Here is a 23,740-nt window from a genome sequence, read left to right as displayed (position 1 = left end):
TCCTCGACTAGGCGCCCGACGTATCTAACGCTAGCGACGAAGGCGCGGTCGTTACGCTCCCTAACCCCTAGTATACGAAGCTTTTCTACGACCTAGACGACATCCCTATGCGCGTACGGAACTACGACATCTATTACGCTATCCGAACGCTATTACGACTTAATATCGGCATAACTAATTACTAGGAGATAGGAGCGCTATATAGCGGAAACTACGTCTAGGCGACGGCGCCGCTATTCTGCGTACTAGTAAAGTACGGTTTCTATTCTAACGCAATTAGCACTCTATACGAGGTACTTAAAGATATGCCTAGATAGGACGACACTAACGTTAACCTTGTCGCAGTCTACGACTAGATCGCTTAGGTCGCGGGCCGCGACGAGATAGAGTAGCACCTAAATCGCGACGACCTACTAGGTTAGTATCCCTTAGACTAGACACTTACGGCCGAGCGGATGCGTAACTAGCAAACGGTAGCGATATATATAAAGGCACAAGAAAAGATTCTAGCCGCGGAGCTAGTAGACCCTATTACCGGCGAAACAACCGCGCTACTATAATATCCTACGTAGATTACGTCGACGGTAGACTTCTAAACTAAATGCCGGTACTAGCCCGAGCGTACGCTTACGGTCGTCTACGACTAAGACACTATCGTATAGAAGCGCAAGACGATTAGAGAGTAGAAGGATTATTATAATACGCTACGTAGCTACTAGGGCGACGAAGGCTTAAATCTAAATAAGAAGGCCCTACGATACAAGCAGGGCGCCGAGCTAAGCGAGACTATAGCAAATAACAAGCAAGACGCGCTAGGCATAATCGCGGCGCAAGACAAGTAAGACGCTATCGAGCCGCAGCCTATAACGTCTAGTACGACGATCCTAATAAAGGACACTAAGAAGCAGGACGTTATAGCGAATACCGAAGCTAATCTACCGCTACCTAAGGGCCGTTACCTTAAGGACTCCCTACGGAAGTACTAGCCGACGTTAATCTAGGCGGTACTCGCGAATGTTTTCTTACGAAAGATAACGCTCGACGCTATCTATAAGGACGTCTAGATCCTCCTTAGACATACGATAATAGCGCGTTCCGTCGATAAGGAGCTCGGTAGGTAGGCAGAAGACGAGAATAGTATAGTAATTATAGTAGACGGCGAATAGGTGCTTACCTTATACGGCTAAGTAGTATATAAAAAGGCGGTAGGCGAGCTTCCCTAGGCGGATGCTAAGCTATTACGAGATCGCGTATACTAGCTAAAGACTATTAACGAGCGGCAACCGCAAAAGACTACCGAGTAGCTACGACTACTAAAGAACGTCGGCAACGCAGAGGACGCCGCTACTAACAAGTCGCTAAAGGATATACCTAAGGACGCCGACTATAAGGAGGAGACAGGTCTAGTCGCTATATTGTCGACCGTAGTAGTAGGCAAGGCTCTAGGACAGGACACTAAGATACAGGACCCTATAGAGGTATAAGAACGCAATAAAGAGCTCTAGGAGGTAGCAATAGAGGCAATTTTAGTCTACGTAATAGAGCCTATAACGGTAGTATAGCTAACCGAGGCTGTCTCTATCGCGTTCCTAAACATAAAGACTGTACTAGACGCTAAGTTCGCGTAGGAGTTACTAGAAGCCAACGTCGGTATAAGCCTTACCGAAGTAGGCGACGCGTTTATCCTAACCTCGAAAGGTAGGTTAGAGGCGAGGATTCGCGTAATAGAAACTACCTACTTTAATAACGAGTACAATCTAGGATAGTACGTCGTAGCGAACGACCCTAAGGCGGAAACGCTCGTATAAACGTACGACGAAGAGACCGAGTATAACGATGCCCTAGCCCCTATCGACTATAACTCCCTAGTACGCGAGAACCCTAATAGCGGCGACGACTCTCTAGTACGCGACGACGCTTACGACGACGGCGACTCTCTAGCACGCTAAAACGCTAACGATAGCGACGACTTATAGTACAGCGATTAGAATAACGGCGAGCGACCGTAATACCCGATCCTAGACGGCGTCGATATAAATAGAGATATTCGAGACGCTATAAAGGCATTAGGCGCCCGCTAGCGTACCGCCGCCCTCTCCTATATAACGACGGTAAACGCCGTTAAGGTCGCTATAAAGGAGGATAACAACATTATCGAGCGTGTTATAATAATAGACAAGTTAGCCCGTATAGGACAAATTACGCTCTAACTAGTATACGAATACTAATTCCTTAGCTCGGCATATAAGACTGCTTATATAAACGAGTACTTTAAAGAATTTATTAGCGACTTTTACCCTACTCCGGCACCTAGTACAGACCTGCGTAGTAGGCTCTAAGCTATATTCGACTGCGTCTAGGGATACTATAGAGGCCCGCTAGTCTTAGGACCGACCCTATTACTCTATACGCTACTATAGACGCGTACGGTAGCAGAGCACGACGCTAACCCCCTAGCCGCCGACTATAAAAACGAGATATTAGACGAGCCTACCGATTATACCGAGCCTACCGACGACGCCGATCCTACTGTCTATAATAAGCCTACTAACGATACCGAGGACAATTAGGACGCTATACAAGCCGATACTAAGGACGCTAACGTTTAGAACCTTATATAAGCCGAGGACTACGTCGATAACGCTAGCGACGGATCTGCTATCGACGACGAGATAAATATACCTAAAGGATAAGAGGAGGACGACGATAAGGAGGATGCCTTAAGGGACGTAGAGGAGAACAAGCAGCGCCGTAGAGCGGCTAGAGCAGCTAAGAAGGATAAGAGTAAGGCAGACAAGGACGACGATTAGGAAGACGGAGTAGTAGACAAGAAGAAGGTACGCCGTAGAGTAGTTAATATAGATAAGGACAAGAACTTCTAGCGCTCTAGCATATAGTATACCGGTATAGAAGACTAGTTAGAGTCGTAGTATTAAGCTAATATAGTAGTACTAATATATAACGCGCTAGGATTTGAGATAATAGACTATATACTACTAATAGGTACCCGCTTGTCCGACTTTAAACTCGGAATAATATACCGCAAGGTCGACGATACTACTATCGGCTTAAAGGATCTCGGAAAGTAGTATACGTGCTCCGTCGAGGTATAGGGATATCCGCGCTCTAAGCGTAAGCTAATTAGCCCGCCGTACCTATACTATAAGTAGCATCCTAACGGAACGCACAAGATTACCGCTATTACCTATCGTACTATACTTATAGGCAGCGGCACCTTCCGCTATAAGGCCCTAGATTAGGTTACCTAGACGCATATCGATAACGTAAGTAACTAGGCGATAATTACGACCGTAATGCCGCTAGATATCGAGGGCGAAACCGAGCTAGTTACCTCTTTACGCTAATAGCAGGCGCGCTAGCGGAAGTACTATAAGGACTTAAACTACGACCTATATAAGAAGTGGCTCTAAATTATTTCCCCGTCCTACCTTACCTTTAAGGCCGCTATAGTAAAGTAGCTAACAGAGATCGATGTTAAGGCAATCCTAGACTACGCCCTTATAAATATACAGGCCTATAATACGACTAACGAAGACGGTATACTAACGGATATCGCGCTCGACTATTTCCTACGTATAGTATATCTCTAGCTACAATTAGGCCGTATACCGAGCGTAGACCGCAATTGGGTTGCTATCCGCAATAAGAAGGGCCTACTACTAAAAGACATTAAGTACGATTACGCTACGGAGGACGCAGATCCGGTAAAGTTGTGCCGCAGACTAGGGCGTATAGGTATTATAGGACGATACTAGTCGCTTACCGACGAGTAACGCGCCGACCTATACCTCTACCTACCGGACGAGCTCGCTATAGCTATTAAGTCTAAGACGCTCGTTAGCACCGTAGCTACTAACGAAGAAGCGCTAGCTACGCCGCAACTATCGGAGAAGCGTAAGACTAAGTCGCGGTACGGCGCCGCCGACGCCGGTACCCTTACCCTAGCCTCTAAGGGCAAAGGTAAGGCCTTCCTCCTACTAAAAGGCAAGGATAAGAACTAGAAGCGCTAACCCTTCGATCGCGCCTTATCCCTACTAGCCTCGGCACCCGCCTCGATACCCGTACCCGAAACGCTAAAGCAAGTCTAGTACGTCGGCGTACGTAAGATATAAGATAAGAGCAGCGGAACAAAGCGCAAGCGAGCTAGTACTAGCACCGGCGAGACATCTAACTAAAAGAGACGACGCTAATACGCAAACTTTATAACTAGCTCCGACACTAAGGCTACGCTAAAGTCGGCTACTAAGAAGACGCGCGCTAAACTAGTAGACTTAGACTAAGGAGAGGAGAATATACTAAGAACGCATAATACGAACGTATAATACAAATACGAGCAGTAAGGAAAACGAGCAAAAGCGGAAGGAGTATATAAGAAGGGGTTTAGCTAATATAGTACGCTAGCCTTCGTTCTGTCGGACGGGGGTACTATTACGGCAGGGACGGTACGCTAGCCAAGCCCGGTATATACTTTCCGTAGAACCGTAGATACTTACCCTAATACTATACTATTGCCTAACTACTAATCGTCCCTCGCGATAGGCTAGTATTACTAAGAGGAATCTAATTAGCGAGTATACTATAGCCTCTAATAATATTACTAATCTTACTAAGAAGGATATAAAGCAATCTAAGCGATAGTTTAATAGTATAATAGACCTAGAGCGAGAGGCTAACTCTTTTAAAAAGCGGAAAATCGAGTTACTTAGTAGTACTATCTATCCGGATAGGCTATTCTTTAATAGACTATATATAGCGCTTACTACGGCTCTACTTTATAACTTAAAGAGCGGAAACGTAGTAGCTATTCTTTAATAGACTATATATAGCGCTTACTATAGCTCTACTTTATAGCTTAAAAGGCGGAAACGTAGCATTTCTATATCTAATAATAGCTTAAATAACTTAATAAGCTATACTTAGGCAAAGCGTATACTCTAGTAGAAGCCTTATCGTCTATCTAGTCTAAGTACTACTAGAAATACGTAGACCTAAAGAATATACGAGTTTCTCGCCTTTCTATATAATACTATATAATATAGTATAGGAAGTCGTATCTATAGCCTTTAAGATCTAAGACCCTATATAGAAGTCGTTTTCTATATTTCTAAAATATCCTTTAACAAATAGTAAGAAAGAGGCCTTTGCCTAATACTAAAGTAGTAATCTATACTTATATATTTGCCTATACTATACTAGCTTACGTGCTAGCTACAAGTCGCTAGATATTACTAAGACAGTCTAACTTCCGACTATACGATCTAGATATCCCTTGCTATATCTAATTTTAGATACTTCCGGCGATAACCGTATCTGGCCAGAAAGAGACGATAGGGAACGAAAATGGCGCACTCGCCTGGCAGGTGCCTGAGACTGTGCCTGCTCCATCCAACTCGTCCTTCCCTCATTTCCCAGCACCACTGGTCATGCCTGCATCTTCACACTTCACCCAGGCACGCATGCACGCACACGTCGGGCTTACTTCGATCAGCACCACGATTGTCTTCTTTCCATAATTCTATGCGTGTCACCGACCGCACCTCTTCGGTCGAGCGAAGCAAAATGCTCGGCGACGCGACATGTACCGGCAGTCAGTCGTGTAAGAAGCAAAGACAATCCCTGTGTCCTCCACTCAAGCACGGAGGCTCAAGCACGCTGCGTACCGTCCCGTACCATGAACGTGGGTCGGCACCTAGGGTCATCGTTGCTACACTAGAATAGCTGCTACTTGCGTTTAAATAAGTACCCCTCCCTCTTGACAATCTTAACATGGCCTCCTAGAAAGCTTCGACTACTTCGTCTTCCAATCTCTTCTTCTTCCCTTGCACCTCTTGTGGCTTGTCATTCTTCTTACTGACCGACAATGCACGTCCTGCTGTTGATCCTCCTGGCAGCCTTCGAGCTCGCAGCAGCAGCTCCTGGTCTTGACCCTCTGCAGTATGTTGACCAGCTCATTGGGTCAAGCGCTGGAGGTCAGCACGCGCCCCATTTGCCGGAGACATGACGGGGCTGACAATCGATAGGCAATGTCTTTCCCGGCGCATCTTTGCCATACGGCATGGCCAAGGCAGTCGCCGACACAGACAGCCAGTCGAATCAAGGAGGCTTCACCACCGATGGCGCCAATATCACTGGCTTCTCGGGAATGCACGATTCTGGCACCGGGTATGTGAATTCGATCGTTTTGCACTACTCACTGAATGCCTTGGACTAATCTTCTTTTAGAGGCGCCCCGTCCCTGGGACTATTTCCGCTGTTTGCATACTCCAGCTGCAAGGACGACACCGTGGATGGCTGCAACTTCCCAAAGCGAACGCGAACCACTCCATACAAGAAGGAGTCTCTGCGCGCCAGCCCGGGATACTTTGAGCTCGAATTGGTGAGCGGCGTCAAGGCTCAGATGACGACCGCATTTCACACGGCTCTGTTCAAGTTCTCCTTTCCCAGCGACGGCAGTGGCAGTCCTGTGGTATTCATTGATCTCACCGATCTATCAAATTCGCGCCAGGATAATGCAAGTATCTCGGTGGAAGACAATGGACGAGTAACTGGCAATGCTCGCTTCACGCCATCTTTCGGCCAAGATAAGTATGTGGCATATTTCTGTGCCGACTTCCAAGGATCGATTCGAGATAGCGGCATATACGCCGACAGTCGTGGCAGCACATCGGTCAAGGACTTGAAGATCTCCAGAAGTATCAACGGCTATCCTCTACCAGGCGGAGCATTCCTTCGCTTCAAGGACAAGAGTCCAGTGACTGTAAGGATGGCCTACAGCTTCGTCAGTAGCGAACAAGCTTGCAAACTTGCCGAGACTGAGATTGCAAACTTCGACTTCGCCGGCACACAGGAGAAAGCAACCGCAGCTTGGAAGGAGAAGATGAGCGCAATCCAGGTCGAGACAGGGGGTGTGAATTCGTCTGCCTTGACGAACTTCTACTCAGGTAACTTTCGTGCTTTCTTGGGGGCTTGCAAAGACTGACAGCGTTGAATAGGCGTCTATCGAACATTTCTCAATCCACAGAACTACACCGGAGTCCAATCTGTCGTCAGTCCGAGCACATTATACTTTGACAGCTTCTATTGGTGCGTCGTATCCAACAGCTTCCCAAACGGAATCGCGAGCTGATCTTCAACAGTATTTGGGATCACTTTCGATCTCAATTCCCTTTCCTCTTGGTTATCGACCCTACAGCGATGGAGCAAATGATTCAAGGACTCCTGACACTATACGATGTCCAAGGCTGGCTGCCGGACTGCCACATGTCTCTCAGCAAGGGCTACACACAGGGTGGGAGTAATGCAGATGTTGTGATAGCGGATGCCTACGTGAAGCTCAAATCAAAAACCATTGATTGGAAGAAGGCATACGAAGCCGTGGTGAAAGACGCAGAAGAGGAACCGTATGGTCAGTATGCGAAACATGTGAAACACCAGAATCCAGCTAATCAAACTACAGATTGGTGCTGTCAAGGTCGAGGAGGTCTCGACAGCTGGAAGGCTCTCAACTACATTCCTGTCTCGGACTTTGACTACAAGGGCTTCGGCATAGTGACCCGATCGATCTCACGAACACTGGAATATAGCTACAACGACTACTGCATCTCGCAGATTGCAGCCGGTGAGGGCAAGCAGGCTGACGCTGAGAAGTATCAGAAAGTTTCAGGAAACTGGATCAATCTCTTCAAGGCAGACCAGACTTCGAATCGCTTCAACTCATCCACAAGCACTGGCTTTACAGGCTTCTTCCAACCACGACATCTGAACCAGACTTGGGGTTTCCAAGACCCTCTGTATTGCTCAAATGTTGACACCAGCCCAACGAGGAGTTGCTCGCTCCAAAATAACGCCGGCGAGACGTACGAAAGCTCAATCTGGGAGTACTCCTTTTACGTACCGCACGATATGGCCAAGCTCATTACTGCACTGGGCGGGCCGCAGACGTTTGTAAAGCGTCTCGAGTACCTTCACGATCAGAACATCACTTATATCGGCAACGAACCTTCATTCCTTACAGTCTACCAATATCATTACGCCGGACGTCCGGCTCTGAGCGCAAAGCGAGCGCATTACTACGTCCCAGCCTTCTTCTCGCCAACCCACGACGGCCTCCCCGGTAACGACGACTCAGGCACCATGGGCGCATTCCTTGCCTTCACGATGATGGGCCTCTTCCCCAACCCCGGCCAAAACATGTACTTCATCATCCCTCCCTTCTTCGAAAGCGTCAAAATCACAAACCCCGTCACGAAAAAAACTGCCACGATCAGGAATCTCAATTTCGATGCGAGCTACAATGCGATTTATATCCAGAGTGCGACTTTGGATGGAAAGCCTTATACGAAGAATTGGATCGATCATTCGTTTTTTACGGAGGGGAAGGAGTTGGTGCTTACGCTTGGGAGGAATGAGAGTGATTGGGGGACTAAAATTGCGGATTTGCCGCCTAGTTTGAGTGAGTATAAGTTTTAGGGTGAATAATAGATGGATCTTCATGTATGTGACAGTAATGTATGGACCATGTGACGGCCTGCGTTGGGATGCTAACAAAAAGAGGCAAGGCAAGTCGCGAAATATGATCTGATCTATGAACGTGGTACGATGTCAACGCGTGCACGCATTTTAGAATAAGCTTCGCCTTGTGCCATCGATACCACGTTGCGTACGACCGTTCTCCAGCCACTTGCTCTGAATATCTGGTTGATGAACGAAACACGTTTGTCAGTCGCGACCAGACAATCCTTTGGGACGACGCGACGTGGACTTCTGAATGTAATCAATTTACTGATGAGATTATGATGCGCTGCGCACATCGGGACAGCAATTTGCGCAATCTTTGTTTGCTTGTTGTAGGAGAGTATGCGATGATCGGGGTTTGCTGAAAACCCGACTCTGCCAATTTTACTTTTACCTGGAAAAGCCACCGGCCGCTGACGTGCACACTTTCTTCTTCCGACCATCGACTACCGTTATTTGTTTATTCTCCATCTCAAGTTTGCTGGGTGCGATAGGAAGATATATGTACGACAGTTGGCATGACCCAAGGTCCGCTCATTAACTACGATACCAGCCGAACCGCTCCTACAGTAGAATAATGATGGCTGTCGTCATGTAGAATATGTTTCCATTTCGAGCAAATGAGGCTTGAAGCTTCCTGCATACCAAGATCCCAAGGCGCAGTAGGATTGGCTGATCTGCATGAGTGGTTCGTGAACGGGTCTCCTCAGTATTGGATCTTATATTATGTACAGGTGTGGCTGCCCTGCTGCTGTGAATACCTGAAACTTGACAGTCTCTCTACTATGCTGTGACGAGGTTGTTTGCTGTTGGCTTTGCTATGGGAATGAGTGCGACGGACGAATATTCGACATTTCACCCTCTCGCGCCTTGAGGCATACGATAGAATAAATTGCTTTTTCGGGAGTAGAGAAGGAGAAAAAAAAGACGGGATACGGTACTCCTATGGTGAAGACTGGACAGCAACCTTCTCTGAAAGAAACACCTTCTCCACGCGGTCAAGATATCCATCATGATCCCGGCACATGGACCTGGACCTTTTCCTCCCCAGCATCAGGGCTTGGGAGGCAGCCCTTCGATATATCCTGATGTCTGGATCAATCTGGTCTTCCTGCCACTTTTCACGATTTTGGGAATTTTACACTTCTCGCTGTTTCTGTATAACAAGAACAAGCGCCGAGTGTTGTTTCCTTTCAATGCGGCGACGATGGGTAAGTGGAACGAAAAGAGAAAAAAAAGTGATGAATATTGATATGAGCTTCTTCATCCAGGTTTCTGCGCCACCCGCACAATCGCAACCTCCCTCCGCATCGCCTGGGCCCATCAACCCCGGAACATCCACCTCGCAATGACAGCCCAAATCTTCGTCTACGCCGGCGTCATCATCCTCATCATCTCCAACCTCTGGTGGACCGTACGCATCGTGCGAGCCCAAAATCCTCGCCTCGGCTGGTCAAAACCCATCACAGCACTCATCCCCCTCCCCATCATCCTCAGCGTCGCCATGATCCTCTGCCTCATCGTCAGCGTCTGCATAATTTTCTACCTCCCGGACCCATTCCACCAACTCGTCGGTCGAACAATCCAGCAAACCGGTGCCGCACTCTTCGCCTTATGGTCCCTCCTCCCTTTCCCCATCCTCCTCATCTCCATCTGCCTCGCCAGACCGAACTCCCACACCGATAACTTCGGCGACGCGACAGCCGGTCTCGGCCTCAAAAACACAATCCCAACCAAAATTTTCGTCTGCATCACCTCCGCCCTCCTCCTCGCCTCCGGAGCCACTTTCCGCGCCATAACCAATTTCGCCCCTCAAATCCCCCTCGAAGCAGAACCTCCCTGGTACTTTTCCAAACCGTGTTTCTACGTTTTCAACTTCACCCTCGAAATTTCCGTCGTGGCTTTCTGGCTCGTGATCCGGGCGGACAAAATTTTCCATACGCCGAACGGCGCGAAAGGGCCGGGGTCGTATGGGACACAGCATCTAGGGGAAGTCGAGACGACGCCGAGGAGCTTTTCTCAGCATTCTCGTTCGGGGCTTTTTCAAGAAGAGGGGAGGAGGAGGAGGAGTGTGGGTCGAGATTCTATGACGAGTACGATTCCTGTCATGAGATCTCGGAGGAGTAGTCTCCATTCGTCATTCATCAGAGCTCCCGAAGATGTTTTCACTCCTCACGCTCGCAATCTCTCTTGCGATACCGGCACCACTGTCGTCGCACGAGACTCGCGCGATGGTGGAGGAGGTAGACAACGAGTGAATTTCCCCCGAACTTTGGGCGCGGAGAATTGTCTGCATACGCTTTCTTTGCTGCCTCTTCCTCCTCCTCCTCCTCCTAAAATTCGATCCGTGTCTGGACCGGCTTCGTGGAGTGGGATTGGAGACGAGAACGACAAGGTGCATGATATGCATTTTGCGCCGCGGATGGGGTTTGATGCTGCGAGTGGGAGGTGGGTGGTGATTAAAAAACATCAGTATCAGAGTACGCCGACGTTGAGGCGTGCTAGTGGTTATGAGGAAGGGATCCTGAGACCGTGGAGTTCTCAGACGTTTGTGACTGCTGATGAGGAGAAGAGGGTGAGTAGATAACGTTCTGGGATTTTTTTTTTACTTTGTGGAGGTTTGGATTTTTCGAACGAAGATATACCCTGGGTTAGCGATGGCGTTTGGGGGAGGGTTTGGTTTAAGAAGAAGTCTCCTTTGAGGTCAAGACAATTTCGTAGTGATCAAATTCACACCGAGTTCTAATGCTTTGATATTTTTTTTTTGGAGGGACGGATGAGGAGACAAGTGGCAGCTTGAGAGTGAGAAACAGTGGATATGGGCTTACAGTGAGTGAGTGGTAAGTTATTTCTTTTCGCGGCTTTCTACAAGTGCCATGCGCGGCTTTGGTGGACGCTCACTCCGTCCGTCAAAGACCACCCAATTATGCACTCGCGCGCATGCGTCTGTCGTTGCAGAATTTCATCACCTCGTGATCGTCATTGTGCTCATTCCGGTCATCTCTTTCTTAGATGAAGTCGCCATCGCCAAAACCTCCGAAGGGATTTGGCGGGCGACCACCCATGCCGGCGCCGCGAGGATGTCCTCCTTGGCCAGGGCCAAATGGTGGATCGAATCTAGCACCTGGCGGTGCTTGAGGATCAAATTCAGGACCTCTCCGACCTTGACCTGCAAAGAGAGGGTCGTCGAATGTCGGATGCATGCCACCACCACCGCCCATGCCGCCGAGACCTGGGCCAACTCCACCGCGGAGTGGATCGTTCGGTCCTAGACCCTGGGGATATAGATCGCGGTCGCCGTAGCGAGGAAAGCCGCCAGGTTGCATGCCGCGTGGTGGACGTGGTCGTTGAATTTCAAATTCGTCTTCAAAGCCCGGAATCGGTTCCGGAAGTGGTGCTCTTGGTCTGCCAGGCTGAGCGAGAGGGTCGTGAAGAGGGTATGGGCGCGCCGGTTCGGGGTCGCGATCCTCTCGCAGTGGATTACGCTGCGGTCTGTTGTCTTCGCGGCCAGGTGCTGGCTCTCGTGTTGTGTTCGTCGATTGTCCTTCTCGCGTCTCCTCATACCCCTCTTTCTGCAATGAAGGTGCCAGCTTCTGTATGAGTTTGACGCGCATCAAGCTGCCGAAATCACTGAGTCTGCCAACATTGATGAATGCATCTACCACCTTCCGCGCTTTCTCTTCCTCCCCTCCTTCCTCTTCTGATAGCTCGAGTGGTAGGTTGCCCGCGGACACATACTCATCTACCTTGAGCTCGAATTGATGTATACGATCATCGCCAAGTCCCATCCCCACGATGTTCGCTTTGTTGCCCATCCTCGTGACCTTGACCAGAAACTCCATACTGCTCTGTCCATGCTTGTATCTGAACGCGTAGCTTCCGCTCTGTGCGTTCCACTCTGACGGTATCGGTTCGGGTTCGTCTGGGCTTGACTGCGCTTCGATTCGATGCTCCTCGCCGAGCCCTACGAGTCGAAATCCTACTGCCAGCATGGAGGCGTGTGCGGCAAGAGCGATCGCGTCGTATGCATTTCGTAGCTGTGGAGTAGCATCCTTTGGAAACGAAGCGACCATGAAGCGACTGATTGACTGCCCGGAGAGGGCGTGCAGTGGTGGTGTGTCGGCCATTTTGGCTATGATAGGGTCGGGTTGTGGGTTTCGAGTTTGGAGATGTGGAAGGGTAGAGGTTATTCCTACATTTTGAATTGTTGTATGCGATAATAGCTCTTGTTTGGACATGACGCTTGCGAAGCTGCCTGCCTGCCTGAGACAGCTTGTGGGGCTGGAGCGGGACGTGGCGGGGCGGGGCGGGGCGGGGCGGCCAAGCGAAAGTCGAAGGTAGTCTAGAGAAAGGTTGTCTTGCATGTCAGGAAATTTAGCGTACCACTGTTGTAAACAGTGGTTTACTTCCGGAGGGCGTTATCTATTGACTCGGTATAGTTTGCCTAGTATTTAACGGTGCTTTTCCTCTTCTAGTACTATAATAACCTTCTCGGTTATACTTCTAGTTCTAACCTTATCTCTATAGCTCTTTCTTATATATAGATCTAGCTCTTTCTATAATAGCGCAAATAGCACCTTCTTATTGCTATTATTCTTATCGCTATACTACCTATCTTGTCTAAACTAGTGCCGCCGTTTAGGCCGGATCGTATACTATATAATATAATCGATATTCGAGAATAGCTGTTTAATATACTAGAGCATAGATTAACGTACGATCCGGACCGTTTCGAGGTGTTAAAGGCCTACGTAAGCAACGTATATAAGGAGTTAAGGTCGGCGAGAACGAAGGATAGCTTAGAGTAGCGGTCGTACTAGTATTGTCGTTATAGGCGCGATTAGTAGCGAAACAGGGTACTTCTAGATAGTATTCGCAAGGCTAAATATAATAAAGAGCCTTATAATGCCGTAGTAGTCGTTGTATCGCATTATCGGAAGGGGGCCTCTAAACTATACGAAATTAGTGTTCGCTGCTATCGAGTCGACCCTTCTACGGTTAGTAAGGACCTATATTACTATAACCTAAGATACATAGATATTAGGTCGTTAAGCAACGCTCTAAGGGTGTTTCTCGAGGAGCTAATAGAATAGCGCAAATTTAATATAGCCGAGGTGCTAGATTTCGTTAGAAATAGTCCTTCGAAGGACGAGTTTAGCAAGATAGGTAGGCAGTATATAAAGGCAGGCACTATTACGTAGTCGAAGGTTAGGCCTGATTTAAGGAAGGTACGTAGTAACGACCGTAGAAATGCGAGTATCTAGCTAGACGACCTTCCTATCGCCCTCTAAGGCCTCTATAACGACCTAGATAGCAGGCCGCTCTAGTATTAGATAATAGAGAAGAAAATAAAGGGCAAGGTAGAGCGTAGCATTGTCTTCTAGACTAAGTAGTAGCGACAGTTATTAAATACCGAGGTAGGGGATGTAAGTATAGGTATTATTGTTGTTATTACTATAGAAGGCGCATAACTAAGCTTCTAAGGCTTGCGTTCTACAGTTCCTATAACTAACTTTAAAAATTCAAAACATTACTAACTTATATACTATATAGTTATTCTTACTAGACGCAACTTATAAGACTACCGACCTTAGCTAGAACCTTTGTACGATCTATGTTCGTAACTAGTTAGGGTATTAGTTGCTAGTAGGACACTTATTGCTAGAATCTTAGAAAGCTAAGCTAGTAGAAGCCGGTCTTCGAGTTATTAAGAATTGGTTACTATACTAGAATGCTATAGCCGCTATAATCGACGACTCGGCCTCTAAGCAGGCGGCAATTAACCTATCCTAGAAGGAGAAACAGGTGCTTATTTACCTCTACTAGCGGCACGTTAAAGAGACCTTCCTTCGCTTATTTCTAGAGGCCTAATTTCTAGAGATTGTTAAGCGCTTTTACTACTCGATCTACTACGCTCGAAGCTCCGCCGACGTCGGTAACGATATAGTATAGATATAGGACTAGTTGAAAGAGAATAAGCCTACAGACTAGCAAAGCAAGGTAGAATATATACGGCACAATTAGGCTAGTTACACGTTACGGAAATAGGCTACTTAGGCAAGGCTTTATAGCCTATTATTAATGCAAATAAGGACCACTTCGCCTCTCGAGGGTTATTACTACGCTATCAAGTTTAAGCGTAAGCGTAGCCTCGTACGCTACAACCTCTATAGCACTATCCTCGAGGTTCTTAAGGTAGACGATAGGCAGGCTTACAAGGCACAACTAGCTAGCTATAGGATCGGCAAACGTACACAATATTAGTACAAAAAGGGACTTCTAGGCTTCGAGAGTCTGCAGCTACTAGCGGCTTAAGATCGCCTTCGAGAATAGATAGATATTGCTATTAAGATAGAGGCTAAGGCGGCACCTATATACAAGGGCATACTATACAGTTATAACGGTATAACACCTTCTCGTTGTAACTGCCTCGCCTAGTTTTAAACACGCCTTCCTTGCTACTACATTCTTCGTAACTACCTATTTAATAGACTGGAAATTAGTAATATATAATAGCGACAATATATCTAGCTATTTGCAGGCCTTAACGTTGTCTTAGCTTACGAATACTAGCGCGCTCTCGATACTTAATAACTCGTTATCGAAGGCTATTAAGAAGACGCTGTTACCTTAGTATAAACACTATAATTAAGAGACCTTCGAGGCCACTTTAAGGAAGCGGTAGAAACACTAAATTTAAAGTATTAGCGGATAGTAGATAATCCTTCTATTAACCCTTCTATTAAGGACTCATTCTATACCTTCTACGTACAGAAGGTTAAGGACTTCTCGGACAGTTGTTACGCACTAAATATTGACTATTTTATCGCTAATCTATAGGAGGTCTAATTTATAGGCGAGACTGAGCGCTAATAGACGACTTAACTACCTTCTAAACCTACTATACTAACTCGATTGCTACCGCTAGGCACGCCGGAAACTTATTACGTCTATGCTAATATAACCCTCCGACCGTTACTATTAAAACGGCGCGTTCAATCGTTACCTATTCGCTAACCTGTGTTCTTATTACCTCCGCCGCTAGGTAACCTTACTTCGAGGCCAATTCCGCGCCTTCTACGCCGCGAGATAGTACTAGAAATATAGTCCTTATAACCGCTTAATTTAGATAATATAGAAGAGGTAGATTTGATAGGAGATACAATACCGCTAGTACGAGGTCTACCTGCGCCGCTAGGTACTTACTATTTAACTAACTACTAGTATTAGGGTAAGCTATTATAGGTCTTTATATACGGTATTCGCGAGATTAACGGCATTGCTATAGACGACCGTTACTTTACCGATTCCGGCCTCTCGTCCTTTAAAGAGCTTCTTATCTTCTGTAACGTAGACTAGGACACTATAGATACGATAATAAGCTATATAAGAGACGAGGATTACGAACGAGCGGCTAGGCGACTAACTAGCTAGATAATAGACGACTTAGAAGACGACGCCGTTAATAACTTGCCTAGTAACGAGCGAATTGGACGAGAATTAAGAGGCGTAAGGACATATAGTAACCGCTAGTTAACTGCTAGTAGTAGTAAGTTAATAACAACTCGTAGACTACGTACTAAGTAATAATAATAACGAGGTCGAAGAGATAGTAATTAGCGAGGGCAAGCCTTCCGCTATAGTCGTAGAAGGCGGTAATTCTATAGCAATTCTATAATAACAACTCTTAGTCTATATAATAGTCTCTTCTACTACAAAATTGCCGCTTTTATAATAGTTAAATTGCCGCTTCTACGATAGTTAACCGATAGGCTCGAGAGAGGCGCCCTTCTTAACCCAAATCGTTACTACGCCGAGTGGTTCTAAACGCCACTAAACCAGAGGGCTGCGGGTGGCTTATTGCCTAGTAATCACTAGTAAAAGGCTGTGTCTATGACTCCGCTTTAGGTTCAGCTAAAACACCTGACATCCAGGATAAATCGAGGAGAACCAAATTCTGTGTTGCTACCTCCTAGCCTTCACCGACAATGCACAGTACGTCTACAGATACAGATGGAGCGTCATATCAAGAGCAGAGAATTCGAGGCTCCATCATCACATCGCCAAGCCAATGCCCAGCACCAGTCACCAGCATGCACCTCGACGACGGTATGCATCAATCATCTCTTCATCAACGATCCTTGTTCATCTCACAGGCCGTCGATGACATACATGGCCAAGCAAATCTACTTCTCCTTTCTCAAAAAAATCTCTTTCCAATCCTTCAGAGCCCCATCACCTAACCTCTCATACCTCTGACGAGTAAAATTATGCATGGCTTGAAAATCCCGACACACATGAGGTTGTGCCGCATCCGAATATTGTATCTTAACCGTCGGACGCCACAAAGACGGAATGATTGTCGCGACACTGGAGCATTGTAACACTTGCCGAAGATGGTTGATACAGTGATAATCGTGAACTGGACCGTGGAAGCCATCTGGGGGATAGAATTCTGGATAGAAACGTTTTCGGAGCTCGTTGAGGCAGTGCAGGGAATGGAATGTGTCGAAACTAGAGAAAGATATGGTTAGCATTTGATGGGAAGGTTGGAGGTATGCACATGCCCTCCTGCTATCATATCCCAATCTCCATGATATTTATTCCGGAAGTAGGCTTTGTATTCGTCTTTGCCTCTCCAGAGATTTTGTCCTTCGGTCGTGGAGATGGGGAAATAGCGACCTTTCAACAAATATTCCCAGTTCTCGTCCATGAGTGGTGATGGTGAGTCACTACTACTACTGGGGACGTATTTTGGTGCCCGTGGGTCGACTGTGATGATTTCTGTTCCGTTGGGGAGGAAGATTGGGTTTCCGGAGACGAAGGTCCGCATGCTGAGGGTGAGGGCTTGGGGTGGGACTGTGCAATATGTTGGTTTCAACTAATGTTTGTCATTTTTGTCTTTTGAGAATTTGTGGGCACGTACGTAAGTTTTCTGTTGTGTAACCGGTCGCAGAGGAACCCATGCCGTTGTTGTAAGAGGGCTTGGTATACTGCTCTAGGAAAGCACCGAGAATTGTGCCTATGGCGAAGAAGAGGGTGGCAAGAATGATGGAGAGTGTACGGCAATTTCCAACATGGAGAATGCGCGTGCTCCGCGTAGTACTTGAATTGAAGAGTAGTTGTTTTTCTGCTCCTGGGTCTTGTTCTGCTTCTTCTTCATGACCAAGAGCAGTATACTTGTGCTTCATTTTGACTGGACATTTCTTCATTCTAGAAGGAAAGCACAAGTGGGAAAAGCGACTTCCTGAGCAAATCTTGACTTCGAACCAACAGGTCGCAATTGATTTGCCGACGACCGCGTGGAACAACTCCGCACAGTTGTTTATACAGTCTAGGTCCTTAGTCTATATTGTGTCTTACATGAAGTGCTATTCTGTACCATGCAGCCTGACTCCAAAGATCCTCGTCTCGAGGACAGTGTCCTGCAAAGCCCCATTCCCTGTTTCAATATACCAATACCCATACAGCATTTAGCGCCCTGTCTGAAACCTTGCCAAGTCACCATGTATCAAAAGTCGTGTGACATGTTCCCTTACGACCCTCAGGCTACATATCCTAGTCCTAGTCCTATCTCCGGTTCAGCCCCTTCCTGGTTGAATGCAAGTAGCAGAGGCAAGCACAGCACACACCTTCCACCATCGGGGCCGAGGCTTTGGCTAACTGTGGTTCGATGAAGGCTTCTTTAGCTCCTAATCCAGATCGAGTACAAAGTGACAGGAGATTATGGAAGGGTAGAAGGTACATACAAGGAAGCAGACGACCGCCAAGAAATCGTTTATCTCGGCAACTACTATAATCATACAAACCGTGCTCTACAGTAGTTGCTTGAAACGACACATAAAGCTCTCAAATACGATCCGCTTGCAGCAGAGACAATCACCTTTCGAAGAATCAAAATAAAATCAATTGCTCTGCAACTCTACCAAACACTACTCTGATCATGAAGTTTCACATCCCTCTCCTCGTAGCATCGCTCACTGCAGTCGTTACCTGCGGTCCAGTTGGCGGATCAGAAACAAATAGCGGGCAAGTCGTGCTCCCTTTAAGACCCAACTTTGTACTCATCCAAGTTACAGAGCGTGAAAATGAGGATGTAACCTGGGGGCCACCAGTTTTCCCGGACAGGAAAGTAAAAGGTAAGTGGTGTCTTTGATATTTGCATCCATAAGCTTACTACTGCAGAGCGTGACAATGAGGATTCATCCTATGAGAACTACGGCTGGGCGTTCTCTGATAAGAAAGTGAAAGGTAAGTTATATCTTTGATATCTGAAACCGTGAGCTTACTACTGCAGAGCGTGACAACGAGGATGTAACTTGGGGGCCACCAGTTTTCCCAGACAGGAAAGTGAAAGGTAAGTGGTCTCTTTGATATTTGCAACTATAAGCTTACTACTGCAGAGCGTGACAATGAGGATTCATCCTATGAGAACTACGGCTGGGCGTTCTCTGATAAGAAAGTGAAAGGTAAGTGACATCTTTAATAATATTTGAAACCGTGAGCTTACCACTGCAGAGCGTGACAATGAGGATTCATCCTATGAGAACTACGGCTGGTCGTTCTCTGACAAGAAAGTGAAAGGTAAGTGACATCTATGATGATATTTGAAACCGTGAGCTTACTACTGCAGAGCGTGACAATGAGGATTCATCCTATGAGAACTACGGCTGGTCGTTCTCTGACAAGAAGTGAAGGGGAGCGTCGATGGCCACTTGAACGAATCGGTTGATCGAAAGGCATCTTGGGAGATATTGATCTTCAACAGATTATATCATTAGTCCCTTATTGTTGCTAGAACGGCACATCAATCACAAAAATTGGAAATGTTTCTTTTCAAATCTCTCCAGCTCATTCCGTGAAGTTGTTTCCCTTTGATGAATTTTCTCTCCAGTCCAATGCTAGATGATTGATTATTCTCTTGATCTTGACAAGGCGTTGTTGACGGTTGTCCGTTACAACACGCCATCGCTATTGGTGGAAAATTGGCGATTCAGTCCGCCCAGGACTCCAATGATCGTCTGCGTCCGAACAAGAAGGCACGTTTCGCTGCTCTTCACAATGCAATGCTGAAAAGAAACTTGTTCAACGCAAGGCTGAGCCGACTTGATAACTACGATGGAATCTTGATCATTGGACACCAACAGCAACTACATACTACACATGATGGGGTGACTTTGAATCTCAAAACCCTCTCCAAAGTTCTCTCATCGAGTGTACGGGCTTCTTCGTAACGGTTATAACTTCTTCAAAATGATGATGATCATCAAGATAAAAATTCGCGTCACCTGCTCTCCATTGATGATTGGCAAGCCAACTTCGTACTGCTTCGAAATTTCTACACTTCTTCGGTCTCGCCCAATCATTCCTATGAGGACCGGGTCCGGAACGTACAAACGGTACCAGCTCGATCTCGGCCTCGCAAATAATCTTTTGACTAGAGGAGAAGAAAGATGTCAGCCATCGTACTTAAACACGATGAAACAGCAGCCCGAATTTGGCTTACCGGAAAATGTCTACGCAGTGCCCAATATGCCGCACCAGCTCATGTTCGCCAAGATGCCAGGGTTTTCCGTGAATGCTTCGATAATACTGGTGATTGTAGTAGGCAGCTTGACGCAAGAAGTTCAGGCAGTGCAACTTGTGCATGACTTCGATGGAAGCTGGGTAGCCTGCGTACGGGACCTTTCCGGGGCCAAAGGCGCCGTCGTCTGGTCTTACAATGGCATGCTTCTCGGGATCGAAGTTGAAGTCGTTCCCATACTCGAGCGGAACAAGCACAGGTGTGGCTATGTGAGCATCAGCTCTACTCGTATCAACATCAAGAAGGAAATGGCTCACTATATGCACCAAGGTCCAGCCACCAATCCTCGATGGCATCGCCTCCGACCTCGACGGATACGGTGAAGTTGTTCCATGATTCATTCCCCGTGTCATTGCCAGCTGCTTCTGGAAATGCAGCATTGCCTATTTCCGCATGAAAACTTCGATCGATACTCGACATGAATGGTGAAATCTGTTCTCCCGGGCAGAAACATGTAGGGTGCCGTCGCTGCGTAACGATATAAACCAAGCCAGCAGTGAACACATGGGAAAGCAGATAGAAGATCCAAGGCCAGCGACGAGGAGGACCCGTTTTGCCGGTGCTCAATTGATCCAAGGGAAGCAGCAGCCCTTTTTCATTGTCGTTGGTGCTGTCGAAATCATTCAAGACACTACCATCGCTGGAGGACTCTGAGCCTATCCCGTACTTGACATCTGGATCCATAGTGGCTGACGAAGTTTTCAAAAGAGGACGAGCCAGCTCCGAACGTGACGAGTGACGGTGGATACGTGACGGTCGCGAGCAACAAACAAGACCACACTCCTCCGGCGTGATCCAAGGAGCTGTGATCTGGGAGCTAGTTCTACCGAGGAGCCCAAGAACCGAACGGGAGAGGTTCCGATGAAGTGGCAACTACCGAATACGACACTGGTCTGGGAACTGGACAGCACTGGACCATATGACCACAATACCTCGTTCCCAGAGCTGAAGCGAGGACGAGGACCGACGAACTGGTGGGAGAAATCGACGGTTCTCGTCGAACTTCTCGATCATCGGACCATGGCACCAGTGCCTCGCAAGCAGAGCCGAAGCTGAAGCGATGACTGGACGGGCAGGAAGGCAGGTATGAAGGGTTGTACTGCGGAGTGCAGAATCGAGCAGGGCGGCAGATGACGAGATGCCCCGTTGAGTTTGCCGACTGATGGTGCCACAGCATGGAGCGGCCAGCCAGAAGAGTAGCGAAACACTTGTATTACCATTTGCCGGCTCGTGTTGGTCGACGACAGTGTTGTTGTTGTGGATCGTTCAGCCTGATGCTGGACGAGTAGGGAGGCCCATACATACCAGATTGTCAATGGAGGTTCTTACCGCCTCTACTAACCTACCTCTACGACCAACTTTCTATATTTGCCCTCGCACTATACTCGCTATTGACTCGCAAAATGCCTCTACGTATCGATCTCTCGCTATAGAGGGCTTAGATAACCTTACAGGTTAATAGCGGCACTATATAAGGCGAAATCCTATAGCACCTTATATAAGAGACTAGTTACTAGATAGCTCTTTCTACGCTTTGTCGGAGGCTTAAGGAATAGGGGGTTAATTATAGCTATTACGCTTACTATAACCGAGTTAATAATATCGAGGTACTAAAGATCCGAGTTATATATATCTTCTCCGCTTTACGCTTAACTAATAAAGAAGCGGTTAAAGTACTAAAGATAGATAGATTTAATATTAGCTAGCGGAGATATTAACGGATACGTTAAGAGCTTAGATTAAAGAAGGTATTATCGCGAGATAGATAGATAGAAGCGGAAAAGGAGATAGTAGAGGTCTTATAGGAAGAGCTCGAGAAGTCTACGGTAGAGTCTTTCGGCCGACGGCACCTATATACCTATATTAGGTCTAAATACAATATTATTAGTAGAGATCGGCTATATCGTATAGCTTGCTTACTAAATCCTAAAGGGTTACGAGTCCGCCGCGAGCGGGCGCGAGAGTACTATAGAGCGATTGTTATACTAGGCCCTAGCTACGCAATATTAATAGATACTTACTATAAATTCGAGTATTAGGGGATATAGATCTACGTAGCTATTAATGTCTACTCGCGTTATATTATCTAGGTCTACGTAGGGATTACTAGCCGTATAGCTATATCTGTACTCGCTTAATATATTGCAACGATTAAGAATAGTAGTATAATACTATAGATTATCCGATTAGACCGTAGGGCGGAAACGATTCTAGCCGCGGACGCTTACTATACGACTCGCCTTACGACTCGTAGTAATCTAGAACCGGAACTAGAACTAGAACTACTAGCTTTCGAAGACTGCTTTAAATACGGTACGAGTAAGATAAACTAGCGGATCGAGATATAGTAGCGCTAGTAAGCACCCGTATTAAATAGCTAGAGGGGCTATTTTCACGAGTTGCTACGCGAGTTACTATACGATACTAAATTGCTAGCCGATCGGATTGCCTTCCTTATAGTCTATATACTAATTATACGCTATAAAGTCCTCGAATTTATTTACCTCTAGAATAGCTATCGGATTAGGAAGCAGGCTAATCGACTATACGTTGTACTAGGTATTCCGTATATTCTATACTATTATCTAGAGCTAAGCGGGCATTCTTATTAAGGTATTCCTATACCTAATAGCGTACTTAATAATATAGAGCAAGACCTTTAAGGATTCGGTATATATTAGATTCTATAGTACTCGCTATAGACTCGCTATAGACTCGCTAATAGACTCGCTAATTCCTAGATCTTAAAGCCTACCTGCCCGAGGCTACGCTTACTTAGTGTTAGATAGCATTATAGACTCGCGGCTTCTCGTATCTAGTTAGTAGTAGCGAGAATAATAGCGATAGAGAGCGAGTTTACCGCTAGGTATACTTACTTCTTCGATAGCTAATTACCGAGTATATAGCTATAGGGTTAGGGCCTAAACTAATAGAGTTAGACAAGCTATTAGTAGCTCGTAATTGGACGTTAGGTAGGGCGAATACCGGGGCTAGATTGATTAAGTTTGCAAATAATATATACTAATCTAAAATAAGGGATTTGCGAGCCGGCCGCGAGCCGGCCGCGAGTCGCTTATTTTAGTTCTATTTCCTTCTTAATCTTTCAATTCCTATCTTGTTCTACCTCTATACTACTGCTATAGTTCTACCTTAGTTCTACTACTAATAATGCCTGTCTAGGGTACCTTTTATACTATTACCGGCGCTAACTATATAATACTATTAAAAGCATACGTATTCTGTAACTAATGTAGTCTTAAGAACCCTAATCTACTAACCGAGCGATTTATACGCGAGCCGTTAGTAGTAGCCGCAGCTGCTACCGCTACTGCTACGAGTTTAACTACGAGTATAGTACGAGGCTTCAATACGTTCCCTTCTCTACTTAAGGCGGCGAATACTGTACGCAATGCTGCTATTTAGTAGTATAAGCTAACTTCTCGACTAAATGCTAGATCTCGGAGCCTCTCGCAACGTCTACTAATACCTATATAACTATTAAAGGAGCTAATAAAGGTATTATTTACCTACCGCTATTTAGTTTTTAGCTAGCGAGTAGAGGTTTCTCGTAGGGGTAGAGTCGACCTATAGGAATATAATTAGCTAGTCCTATAGACTTCT

The 23,740-nt window shown here is 46.5% G+C and overlaps 7 protein-coding genes across 7 annotated transcripts; 3 read left to right on the top strand and 4 right to left on the bottom strand.

The window, feature by feature from the left end:
- Nucleotides 1-5,881: 5,881 nt before the first annotated feature.
- Nucleotides 5,882-8,490, top strand: MYCFIDRAFT_144702 (glycoside hydrolase family 92 protein; the record flags this gene model as incomplete). Its single annotated transcript, XM_007932478.1, has 6 exons — nucleotides 5,882-5,990; nucleotides 6,042-6,183; nucleotides 6,244-6,962; nucleotides 7,014-7,104; nucleotides 7,158-7,426; nucleotides 7,478-8,490. The coding sequence occupies 6 exons, from the start codon at nucleotides 5,882-5,884 to the stop codon at nucleotides 8,488-8,490; spliced, it is 2,343 nt and encodes a 780-aa protein (XP_007930669.1).
- Nucleotides 8,491-9,568: 1,078 nt separating this feature from the next.
- On the top strand, nucleotides 9,569-10,507 carry MYCFIDRAFT_120468 (uncharacterized protein; the record flags this gene model as incomplete). Its single annotated transcript, XM_007932477.1, has 2 exons — nucleotides 9,569-9,746; nucleotides 9,807-10,507. Coding segments are annotated over 2 exons (879 nt in total), but the record flags the coding sequence as incomplete, so codon positions are not given.
- A 72-nt stretch (nucleotides 10,508-10,579) lies between these two features.
- MYCFIDRAFT_212340 (uncharacterized protein) lies at nucleotides 10,580-11,283 on the bottom strand. The gene has a single exon (XM_007932476.1). The coding sequence runs from the start codon at nucleotides 11,003-11,005 to the stop codon at nucleotides 10,673-10,675; it is 333 nt and encodes a 110-aa protein (XP_007930667.1). The 5' UTR covers nucleotides 11,006-11,283; the 3' UTR covers nucleotides 10,580-10,672.
- Nucleotides 11,284-11,333: 50 nt separating this feature from the next.
- MYCFIDRAFT_212339 (uncharacterized protein) lies at nucleotides 11,334-12,732 on the bottom strand. The gene has a single exon (XM_007932475.1). The coding sequence runs from the start codon at nucleotides 12,660-12,662 to the stop codon at nucleotides 11,544-11,546; it is 1,119 nt and encodes a 372-aa protein (XP_007930666.1). The 5' UTR covers nucleotides 12,663-12,732; the 3' UTR covers nucleotides 11,334-11,543.
- Nucleotides 12,733-16,476: 3,744 nt separating this feature from the next.
- MYCFIDRAFT_157089 (uncharacterized protein) lies at nucleotides 16,477-17,693 on the bottom strand. Its single transcript, XM_007932474.1, has 3 exons — nucleotides 17,462-17,693; nucleotides 17,103-17,394; nucleotides 16,477-17,049 (listed from the first exon to the last, which is right to left on the bottom strand). Exons 1-3 carry the CDS (start codon nucleotides 17,499-17,501, stop codon nucleotides 16,722-16,724), a joined length of 660 nt encoding a protein of 219 aa, XP_007930665.1. The 5' UTR covers nucleotides 17,502-17,693; the 3' UTR covers nucleotides 16,477-16,721.
- A 515-nt stretch (nucleotides 17,694-18,208) lies between these two features.
- Nucleotides 18,209-19,230, top strand: MYCFIDRAFT_183842 (uncharacterized protein; the record flags this gene model as incomplete). The annotated part of the gene is made up of 6 exons (XM_007932473.1): nucleotides 18,209-18,214; nucleotides 18,485-18,667; nucleotides 18,723-18,786; nucleotides 18,939-19,004; nucleotides 19,054-19,119; nucleotides 19,169-19,230. 6 exons carry the CDS (start codon nucleotides 18,209-18,211, stop codon nucleotides 19,228-19,230), a joined length of 447 nt encoding a protein of 148 aa, XP_007930664.1.
- Nucleotides 19,231-19,490: 260 nt separating this feature from the next.
- Nucleotides 19,491-20,539, bottom strand: MYCFIDRAFT_199506 (uncharacterized protein; the record flags this gene model as incomplete). The annotated part of the gene is made up of 4 exons (XM_007932472.1): nucleotides 19,491-19,556; nucleotides 19,930-19,972; nucleotides 20,042-20,324; nucleotides 20,377-20,539. The coding sequence occupies 4 exons, from the start codon at nucleotides 20,537-20,539 to the stop codon at nucleotides 19,491-19,493; spliced, it is 555 nt and encodes a 184-aa protein (XP_007930663.1).
- Nucleotides 20,540-23,740: the final 3,201 nt, after the last annotated feature.

Source organism: Pseudocercospora fijiensis, assembly GCF_000340215.1.
Source record: "Pseudocercospora fijiensis CIRAD86 unplaced genomic scaffold MYCFIscaffold_9, whole genome shotgun sequence".
Taxonomy (NCBI): Eukaryota; Fungi; Ascomycota; class Dothideomycetes; order Mycosphaerellales; family Mycosphaerellaceae; genus Pseudocercospora; species Pseudocercospora fijiensis.
This window is presented reverse-complemented; position numbering and strand designations above follow the sequence as displayed.